Source organism: Papaver somniferum, chromosome 3, assembly GCF_003573695.1.
Source record: "Papaver somniferum cultivar HN1 chromosome 3, ASM357369v1, whole genome shotgun sequence".
NCBI classification, from domain to species: domain Eukaryota; kingdom Viridiplantae; phylum Streptophyta; class Magnoliopsida; order Ranunculales; family Papaveraceae; genus Papaver; species Papaver somniferum.
Window position 1 is genome coordinate 95,503,463 of NC_039360.1, and position 11,438 is coordinate 95,514,900.

Genomic DNA, 11,438 nt, shown 5'->3' on the forward strand with positions numbered 1-11,438 from the left:
ACAGTGAAAAAGCTAATCACTTTTTTTAAATAACAAACTTTCTAGTTTCAAGGCTTTGTGAGTCCGTGACTCTTCTTGGTCGATCAAATTTTGGATCCCTTCACATATTTAGCTTCCTGTGAACTGACCTTGTCCATACATTACGCATACCCGATTCATTCAATGAAAACCAAGAATCTTTATCCTCATTAATTAATTAATTAATCAGTTTTCATTAGATTACATTTCGTCACGCAACTTTATTCACACCTTAGGCACATCAAATCAACACTTTTAAAGGACAAAACAAATATATATCAACGGACAAAACTGATTATTCAGTGTGGAGCCAGAAGATATTCAGCTACAAACAACATAGAGATTCCAACTTATTAGAAATGTCAATAGGATGATGAAAAAATGACCACATCATAATAAACTGTTGGTCCCGCCATTCTCAGTATCTATCTCTCTCTCTCCAAAGTCTAAGTATAAGCTGCTGACTTGATTGTTGTTCATCATCATCAATCTCTCAAATTGTTGAGAGAATCCGTCAGAGGTATAGAGAAGAGATGAATCATATGATGCTGGAAGAAGAGGCGGAAATCGAGAGATTACCAGTTGATCTTCTAGCTCACATATTTCTTTTCACATCTTCTTTCACTGATTTGGCTCAGTAAGTCTTAAGTTATCTTTTTTCTTTTCTTTAGTAATTTTGATGGAGTTGATTGATTGGTGTTTCGAATTTTTTTGATGGGTTTTGATTTTTTTTTTATTGAAAAAAAATTCAGGGGGAGCGGGGTATGTAGGAAATGGAGAAAAGCAGTGAGACAATCACTGGCTGGAAGAGAACGTTTGAGTTTTTCTGGTTGTAAAATGGATGATGAATCTACTGTTCGTCTTGTTCGTTATGCTTACAACCTCAAGGAGCTTGATATGTAATTCACTCTCTCTATCTCTCTTTAGATATTTAATCAGTAATTTTTATACCGCTGTTTTTTTAATCAACTTCTTGGGTTACAAGTTTATTTTATTTAAAGAATTATTGGGTAAGATCAGAGTCTGAATTTCAGCTTTCTTGAATTAATTAACCCTCCACAAGAATCATGTTTCGTGTTTGCTTAGAATTGGAAGATTCACAAAATAAAGAAGTTTTTTCTAGGATTATTTGTACTTCAGTACTTAAGTTTTGTCCAAACATGTTTGTCCAGCTGAGTTGGTAAAAGTTAATGTCATAGAGTTATTAAGTAAGATCAGCTCCACTTTTAGCCGAGCTTGAGTGGAAACTCAGCTAGCTGAATTTTGGGTTTGAAGTCGTAGATAAATCAGCTAGCTGATTTTGTTTTTCACATCTTAGATGGAGCTGCCGAAGTCTCATTAGCATATGGGTTGCTGTTCCCCTTAGCATTTGGACAAAAAAGAGTGTATGACCAAGACTAGAATAACAAGAAAGAGGTCTGAAGACACTCATTTTGATAGTAACTAGAACATATGTTGCCGATCGATGATGTCATGTTGGGGTTTCAATTGAAAATTCTGGGCTGCATAGCATTCAAAGAGAGATTATACTGATAAACGTTTAAGATACTTGTCTCCTATAACAGTTGATTTCTGAGATGGTTTATGCAACAAAATTTAAGCCATTTTGGAGGCATGTTAAGAGATAGTCCGTGGACTAAAAAAATCCACGGGTTTATGCTTCAAAAGCGTACTGATATGGTGGTATTCAATTGGTATTTTCATTGTGATAGCCTTAAGAATAGGTTTACTGTTAGTTATTGTGAGTTTGCTAAGCCGAAGAAAGAACTTTACATGCCCATTTTTCTAGTATGTCAAATATCTTACGCTGCAATAATAGTCTCTATCTGGTTTAAATTTGATTCCAGTTCAAGAAGCTGCTGGGGATGCCAAATAACTGATGATGGACTGCAAAAAATATCCTCGGTTAAGTGCATCAGCAACCTAACATCAATATCCTTGTGGGGTATGACAGGGATCACTGATAGAGGTGTAATTCAGCTGGTGAGTAACTTACAACTTTACCTGAATAAACTGCGTTTTATAGGACTTGAATTGAAACCTTGGTGTTGGTGGATATACTGTCACATGAATCACTGCTTGCGAAGGATATTTGGTTAAATACGTAATAGGATGGATGTATCAGGATTGTTGTAGCAAAGTTGTGGATATGTGAATTCGTTCCTACTTGAATTGATTGCCAAATTCATTTTGTGATTTTCCATGAATTTCAAGTCCACTCTCTTGTGTGAAAACTGTATTGTTAAATTTTTAGAGCTAGAACCCAGAAGCTACATAGCAGTTTGATTTTCTCTTTATATTCCACATTCTTTTTCTTTTCCTTTTTCATTCCAAGGGTTCTCTTATTTCAGGTCTCGAGAGCCAATTCTTTGCAACATCTGAATGTTGGTGGTACTTTTATTACTGATGAATCTTTGGTAGCAATTGCAAATTGCTGTCCCCATTTGAAGGTGAATTATATAATGTGATCTCAGATTTTGTTATTGTATGCAAAAGTGAAGTCTGAAGTTTTTTGGGTTTGTTATCTTCCAGCCTTGTTTAGCCTATATTCTCGATATTAGGATGAGAATATGCTTAAGGTTTGACAGTCTACCATGAGAATGGTCCTGGTGATATTTATCTTCAGGTTTTGCTAATGAAATATCTCAATTTCCAAACTGAATTAGAGTTTGTAAGGAATCCTTGCGACTGCAGATTGGGTCTTCTATACAAAGCTTGATTCTAGCTCATTATACAAGTTTAATATTTTCTCCTTGCCTTAACTTGTTTTATATCTTTCACTGCAGACAATTGTTTTATGGAGTTGTCGCCAAGTGACAGAAAGCGGACTACTAGCACTTGTATATAAATTGCAGAAGCTCGAGTCGATCAACGTGTGGGGGATGAGAGTTCCACTGGATTGTTTCATTGGGTTGCTTGCTATTAGTCCTGCTCTTCAAATAAAACCTAGAAATGTGCACCCAAATGTTGCAACACTTAATCCTCTTCCTGCTCCTATTTGGCCAATTGTATAAGCTCCATAGAACTTTCATTTCACGACAGTTCGGTTCTGTTTTATTTCCCTATCAGTGTGAGAACCCGAGGATCCAGTGTTTGCTAATAATGTTTGTACTCAATAAGACACAAATACCAATCACTTGGCGAGTTTGTTGTTAAACTTGTTAAAGATGGGATTTAGGTTAGGTTTATCTCTACAAAAGAAGTTCAATATGTATGTGCAGATCAAAGTGTGAAAATTGCACCTTCCTATAGAATCAGATGATGCACTTTTGGGTACTGTTGTTGATTCTAGTCTCCTGAAATGTTTGGCTCTTTTTACCTGAGCTTTTTACCCAGCCCATTTTGGGCTTTGTTGGGCTTTGTTACTCGTTTTAGAGAAAATTAGACATAATCCTAAATATTGTTATTACATGTAAAAACGGAAATTAGCATGAAAAGCAAACAAAAATTTGCTTCACAAAAAGCTAATTTCTCTGTGATGGTTGCTCACCACCAATGGAGAATTCACTGTGAAATCTCTATATGCCAAGCTTCAAAACTTGTCTGACACAACTTCAAAAGAAACAAGAAAATTTTGGAAACAATTATGGAGCATGAACACATCATAGAGAATAAAGCTTTTTCTCTGGAAGTGCTTACAAGATACATTACCCACAAAAAAAAGCTAGGCTTTCAAGATGAGGAGAGGAAATGCGTTTTTTGTCAGCAAATAGAAGAAACAACCTTTCATCTATTTTTTGAATGTGATTTTGCAAAATCTATCTGGAAGCTTCATCCAATGCCTTCTCATGGAGTAATCTCTAACCACTCATCTACTAAGTCTTCTTTCTTAGACATGTACAATGAATGAATAAAAGGAGACCTGAACTCCATATCCATGGCTTTAGCAGCTACCAAATGCTGGTTTATTTGGAAAGAACAGTGTCTTTGAGTGTTTGAAAACAAAAGCAGAACATCGGAAAAACTAGCTCTTGATATTTTACGACACTATGAATACTGGCATCCTTCGATTCTTTCATCAGTTTTAGTGCATAACAGCATCAGACCACAATCCCAACCATATTGGACATTCCCAATAAGAAACGTTTATAAATTGAACTGTGATGCTTCGTGGAAATCTGCTAAAACTAATGCAGGTTGTGGTTTTATCTTGCGCAACTGGACAGGTACCTCCAGGACAGCAGGAATGGGAAGCTGCAGGACTGAAACTGCAGAAGAAGCGGAAGCTGTAGCTTTTCTACAAACTACACAATAGGCCATCACAAATAACCTGCAGAATCTGGCAATAGAAAGAGACAACCAAAATACTATCAAGTACTTACAAGGCACACAAACATCAATCAAATGGAAATGCTTAGCAATTCTATATGAAGTTAAGAAGTTGGCAGATAATCTAATTTCTTTTGGGGGTTTTCATTTTGTGGATCGAAGAGCAAACAAAGCAGCTGACTTGCTGGCTAAAAAAGGGAGAAATTCACTTCAACAGCTTACTAGTTTTACTGAAGTTCCTACGTTTTTAATTCCAATAATAACTTTTGACACTGTCAAAGCTCAAGATATATGTAATATGAACTCCAATTATGTACCCTTTATTAAAGAAACTAATCACACAGATTCAGTAATCGGACGAACAACTCATTCAGAGCTGATTCCACATGAGTCTGAATCTACAGATTAGTTTTCTTTGCAGTAATATATCTGGTCAAAAAAAAAAGAGTTGTTTTCAAATACTTTTCCCAACATAATCTCTGCCTTTTCTGTTTTTTGTAGTAAAAAAAGGATTATTTAACATTTGATACCCAGTAAATGTCCAACACCTAGCTTTGGTACCCAATATTTGGAATATTATCGGTTGGTACCTTGACCAACGTTGAATGTCTAAAATCCTGTTTGACTACTCTATCTTTTATTTTATTTAATTTTTATTAATAAAAGTAATTCATTTTACAAAATTATTCCTCCATAATTTCCATGAGGATTACAGAGGCAGCCATCATCTATTTGCAGGCAACCGACCATTTGACTAAGGTTTAATACGGGCAACCTTCCTCTTCTATCATCTTCTTCTCCGGTCATGAGCAACTTGTCCTTCCAAGTTAGTTGTTGTTGCTGCTCCATGGATTATACGGCTGGTTTCGATGCTTCTCCAAAATCCGCAAAAGCTTCCACATTTGAAATCAAAAATGAAAATTGATAAGTCTAATTAATTACCTCCATAACCGGAATGAGTTTAATTAATCAAAAATGAAAATGGAACATCTCTCCATGAAAAACAACAGATCGTCAAACATATAAAATATCAACATCTTTAACATCTTCTTTACAACCACTGTTAGAGCACTGCTCGCTCAAACTCGCATGCATTGCTATCTCAAGCATGTTTGTCAATGTTAGTGATCAAAACTATAAGTCTTGATTTCTAGTCTCTTATAGCTAAGTCTCGGACTAGGATAGTAAGTGTAGTTGAGCTCAAGTACTTCATGGAGATTCATCATACAAGTAGAAGATCTACTCAAGGAACCGGTGGAACTTCTCGACAAAAAGGTATGTGGAGACTTGAACTTATCCATCACTCAAAAGTCTATATATTCTATCTCCTACTCTTTGAGACAAAAGTCGTATGCTATATATATAGACTAGATCATACACATTTAGTATTTTGAGCCGAGTATACCTCCCCTTCTATATCTCGAAATATGTGTTGGTAAGCTTTTCGCTTCGACCAAGTTTATCTTTACCTATTGACGAAACTCATGAATGTTTCAATCACTTTGAAAATTGCTTTGACGAGAAATAGTGTAACAACTATATAACGTCCTCTAAGAATGTTTCAATGATTGGAATGAGAGTTTAGATTACATAACCAATGGATTCCTTGAACCGAAATTTTCGAACTTTATTGACCAAGAGAACCGGAAGTATGGAAAGTGCCAAGTCCGCGAACTCAGTCCGCGAACTGCCGAAGTTCTCAAACCCGAGAATTTCTGCTGGAGTTGACAAACTACTTGCGTGATCCAAGTTCGCGAACCCAGTCCGCGAACCGGCGTAGATCTCGAACCCAAGAATTTCTGCTGGAGTTTGTAAACTCTATCCGGTGTCTTAAGTCCGCGAACCTAGTCGGCGAACTTGAGAAGGTTATATATCTAAAGATGATTTCTGAACTTAATCTTAAAAGACTAAGGAATGCATTTGCAAACCGTGGCTATTGCAGTTCATGAACCAATTCGAGTGAATCAAATCATCTTTGCTTCAATTGTGTCTTGTTAGTTACATAATATTTCCTTGCAATTGAATAACTCTCTTAACTAGTTCATTTGAGTCAATTGAACTAGTTATGGTGAAGAAGAACATGGTTGGTATGAAACGCTCATATGGTTAACCTCTTTGGGTAGACTATTGTTGAACCAACAATTTACACGTTTGGGTGCGGTAAACAAACCTAGAAGCGTATAATCATTTGTGTATGACAAGCTAAGTTTTCGATCTAACGGTTGAGAAATATTAGATTGAATCTAAATCAGGTTTTCATCTAAAGGTGAATATTGATTGTTTTGTGACTAAGGCAAAACCCTGATTTGAAGACTATATAAAGGAGACATTTAGCATTGAGAAAACTAATCCCCACACGCCCGTGTGATACAAGTTTCTCTGCTAGAGTCGATTCTCCTTTAACCTTTGGCTTTTTTCTTCTAAAACCAGGTTAACGACTTAAAGACTTCATCGGGATTGTAAAGCCAGACCGATACTAGTTTTATCGTAGTTGTGTGATCTGATCTTGCATCTTCTATCGTCACAGTACAATCATATTGATTGGCTAGAGATCGTGAGAGTTCTCCGATAGGCAAGATATAAAAATTAATCACAAACACCTTCGTCTCATCGTTTGTGATTCCACGACATCTTGTTTCGCTACTGTACGATTAAGATTGTTATGAGGTGATTGATTAATCTAGGCTGTTCTTCGGGAATATAAGACCGGATTATCAATTGGTTCCTGTTCACCTTGATTATTATCAAAAGACGCAACAAAAACTTTTAGGATTTTTGTGTGGGAGATAGATTGATCCTTTGATAGACTTGTCTGTGTGAGACAGATTTGTTTATTGTTAAAGCCTGCGATTTTGGGTCGTAAAAACTCTTAATTGTGGGTGAGATCAGCTAAGGGAATCAAGTGCGCAGTATCCTACTGGGATCAGAGGCGTAGGGAGTACAACTGTACCTTGGATCAGTGGGAGACTGATTGGGGTTCAACTATAGTCCAGTACGAAATTAGCTTGGAGTAGGCTAGTGTCTGTAGCGGCTTAATACAGTGTGTATTCAATCTGGACTAGGTCCCGGGGTTTTTCTGCATTTGCGGTTTCCTCGTTAACAAAATTCTGGTGTCTGTGTTATTTCTATTTCCGCATTATATTTGTTTATATAATTGAAATAATACAGGTTGTGTGTTTGAATCAATCAATTGGAAATCCGACCTTTGGTTGTTGATTTATATTGATTGATCCTTGGACATTGGTCTTTGGTACCGTCCAAGTTATTCCTTGTGTTTGATTATAGACTCGTTGATTTCTATTAGCTTGAGTGAATCAAAACAAGAGAGAGATATTAACTCCTTGAGATACTTTTATCTAGATTGAGTCTGACTGTCTAGTTGATTCTCTAGTAAGTGTTTCAGAGTTAGTCCATACAGATTGTTAATCGAAATATTGGGTGGTGTTGTTAGACCCCCGCTTTTTCAACTATTTTCTCAAAATCAAATTGATTCAATCGTAGGTGGTAGTCATGACCTAATCCATACAGTACCAACATGAATTTCCTCTTCGTGTTTCTTCTCCTTGATCTAATTCATGCGTCCTCCCTATTCCCCCACCCATCCCAAAAGAAAACCTTTGATTTTTCTCAAAAGTTTTCCTAATTTCTCAATCTAAGATTGAATTTTCCTTTCCTCTTCGTGACCTATGTCATAAACCCGTATTTACTTCGAAGTTAATTTGTTAACTTTTTGATTTTTCTAGGGTTTGTGTTAGGGTTCTAGACCAAAACACAAGGTTTGCGTAACTGAAATAGATATAGAACCAGGATAAGAAGAAGAATTAAAAGATTAAGAAGAGAAAGAGAAGAAAGAGAAGACTAGAAGAGATTGAAGAAGAGTTTCTCGTATTAATTCTTGAGTCATTACAAGCTCATGAGTTGTATTTATAACTCTAAATACTTGCAAAGCAAGTTATACTAACTATAGAATTTTAACTAGTAATGGAATTAAAGACAAGCTAAAAATAGGAGTACTAATTAAAGGAAACTAAGCTAACTTAGTGTTGGTACCGCAACATCCCTCCCTAGATGAAAAATGGCTTGTCCTCAAGCCTTAAAATCTGGAAAACGAAAAAGCAATTCATCTGCATCCTCTCATGTAGCTTCATCATTTGGGTGATCCATCCATTTAACTAACGATTTGGTACCAGCATAAGAACCTTTTTTGAACATCTTGCGCTCCAAAACAGCCTCTGGTTCCCACTTATCATAATCAATAACAGACGGTAGAATCTGTTGAACAAAATTTGCGGATCCTAATTTCAGTTTCAACTGAGAAACATGAAAAACAGGATGAATGCGACTCTTTGCTGGAAGTTCCAATTTATAAGCCACTGATCCTATCTTCTCAAGAACACGCAAAGGGCCATAAAATCTTGGATAAATTTTAGAAAATAATTGGTTAGTAACAGTGCGTTGTTTATAAGGTTGTAGACGAAGAAAAACCCAATCTCCTATGGAAAACTCTCTTTCAGTGCGATGAGCATCATTGTATGCCTTCATTCTTGCCTGAGCATCATGGAGATATGATTTTAATAACTTAAGCGTATGATCTCTTGCTTTAAGATTTACATTCACATCATGTACTGAAGTTGTACCAGGTAAATAAGCTAAAATTGTTGGTGGTGGACGACTGTAAAGAGCTTGAGGGAGTCATATTGATGGCCGAATGATGACTTGTGTTATACCACCATTCATCCCATGGTAGCCATTTTGACCAATCATTCGGCTTCACACCATCAAAACACTGCAAATAACATTCTAATGTCCTATTGGTAACTTCAGTTTGACCATCACTCTGAGGGTGGTATGCAGAACTTCGACATAGTTGTGTATTTTGTAGCTTGAAATAAGCTTCCCAAAAGTTGCTCATGAAAATGGGATCTCGATCACTTACTATACTTCTCGGCATTCCATGAAGTCGAACAATTTCTCTTACAAACACTTCTGCAATTGAGCTAGTAGAATAGGGGTGTGTGAGAGGAATAAAATGTGCATACTTGGTTAGACGATCAACAACCACCAAAATTGCATTCTTGCGTTCAGAATTAGGAAAACCATCAATAAAGTCCATGGATATGTCAATCCATACGTTAGAAGGAATGGGAAGTGGACTCAATAATCCTGGTGGTGAAATAGCTTCAGTTTTATTTCTTTGACACATATCACAGTGAGCAATAAAATCTTTGATTGCTTGCTTCATACCCTTCCAATAAAAATTGTGTTGTAGACGCTTATAAGTTCTCAAAAATCCCGAATGCCCCCCTATAGGGTTTGAGTGAAACTCCTCAAGAAGTTTGGTACACCATAAAGAAGTAGGTACCACAACTATTCGTCCTTTGTAGCGCAAAACACCATCAATATATGAAAAATTGAGTTTGCATGAAGGATAATCAATAAGTTTTTGAATTAGTATACTTAGCTCAGCATCCAGATAACATTCTTGAATTATTTCAGTGACTCCAGAGAAAATTGGTGCAGTCAAACTAAAGTGAGATCCCATGTTGCGTGACAAGGCATCAGCTGCAAGATTTTTTTTTCCCTTTCGAAAAAAATCTCATAATCATATCCCAGAAGTTTGGATAACCATTTCTGTTGCTCCATAGAAGAGAGTTTTTGGTCAAGAAAGTATTTCAGATTCTTGTGATCTGTAAGAATCTTTAAATGTCTACCAAGCAGATAAGGTCTCCATTTTTAAACTGCAGAGACAATTGCAAGCATTTCCTTATCATAAACTGAAAGATTTAAATTCTTTCATGTCAAGGGTTTGCTGTAATAAGCAACTGGTCGACTAGACTGCATTAACACAGCTCCTAACCCATTTCCAGATGCATCACACTCCAAGGAGAATTCTTTAGAAAAATCTGGAAGGATTAAAACTGGTGTTGTAGTAAGAGCCTTTTGAAGCACTTTGAATGCAGTAGTAGCATTATCATTCCATAGAAATGCATCTTTCTTCAGTAGTTGATGTAAGGGTGCACTAAGCTTACCAAAATCCTTGACAAATTTGCGATAATATCCTGCTAACCCCAAAAAAACCTCGTAATTCCTTAAGTGAAGTTGGAAGAGGCCATGACAGAATACTTTGAATCTTATCTTGATCAACTGAGACACCTTCAGAAGAAATTACGTGACCCAAATACTTCACTGTATTTTGTGCAAAGGTGCATTTTGACTCTTTGACAAATAACTGGTGGAGTCTCAATAATTCAAATACCAAAGAAAAATGGTGAATATGCTCAGACATGGTCTTACTGTAAATTAAAATGTCATCGGAAAATACCAGCACAAACCTGCGAGGATAAGGACGAAAAATATGATTCATCAACCCTTGAAAGGTGGCTGGAGCATTTGAGAGACCAAACGGCATGACTAAGAATTCATTATGTTCATCATGAGTGCGAAAAGAAGTTTTTGGAATGTCTGGCTTATGCATAAGTAGTTGATGATAAGCAGATCGAAAATCTAGTTTGGTAACAACTGTTGCACCATGCAGTTCATCCAATAACTCATCTACCATTAGTATTGGAAAACGGTCTTTGATAGTTATCTTGTTTAGAGCTCTATAATCCACACACATACGCCAAGAACCATCCTTCTTGCGTACCATCAGTATAGGAGAGGAATAAGGGCTAGAACTTGGTCTAATAAGTCCAGCTTGTTAAAGTTCATGCACTATCTTCTCAATTTCGTGTTTCTGAAAATGTGGATAACGGTATGGTCTGACATTTACAGGTACATAATCTGGAAGTAAATTGGTGCGATGATCATGTAATCTCTTAGGAGGTAATGACGTTGCAGTTTTGAAAACATCAACATATTTAGATAGCAGATCACACAACTTAGGTGATATAATTGTTGCGGCATTGATTGAAGTATTTAATACATATAATTGTAAGAAGACTGCAAAAGTCTCTCTGGACAATAAATGTTGCATGGATTTAGTGTCCAAAAGCATAATGTTGGAGAATTATTTCCCAGTAAAACCACATCACGATCTTGAATTCGAAACTTCATCAGTAACTTCGAAAAATCCCAAGTAATATGACCCAATGTACGTAACCATTGAACTCCTAAGACTGCATCACAACCACTGATATCAAGAAGATGAA

The 11,438-nt window shown here is 36.4% G+C and overlaps 1 protein-coding gene across 1 annotated transcript; it reads left to right on the forward strand.

Annotated features, from left to right (window-relative positions):
• Positions 1-438: 438 nt before the first annotated feature.
• Positions 439-3,309, forward strand: LOC113356868 (F-box protein At5g67140-like). The gene is made up of 5 exons (XM_026600100.1): positions 439-655; positions 771-917; positions 1,866-2,001; positions 2,370-2,468; positions 2,805-3,309. Exons 1-5 carry the CDS (start codon positions 552-554, stop codon positions 3,030-3,032), a joined length of 714 nt encoding a protein of 237 aa, XP_026455885.1. The 5' UTR covers positions 439-551; the 3' UTR covers positions 3,033-3,309.
• Positions 3,310-11,438: the final 8,129 nt, after the last annotated feature.

Excerpts from the sequence above, each read along its gene's own strand:
- LOC113356868 (XM_026600100.1), top strand. The coding sequence starts at position 552 with ATGAATCATATGATGCTGGAAGAAGAGGCGGAAATCGAGAGATTACCA. Across the intron at positions 656-770 it reads TCTTTCACTGATTTGGCTCA|GGGGAGCGGGGTATGTAGGA; the intron begins GTAAGTCTTAAG and ends AAAAAAATTCAG. Across the intron at positions 918-1,865 it reads AACCTCAAGGAGCTTGATAT|TTCAAGAAGCTGCTGGGGAT; the intron begins GTAATTCACTCT and ends ATTTGATTCCAG.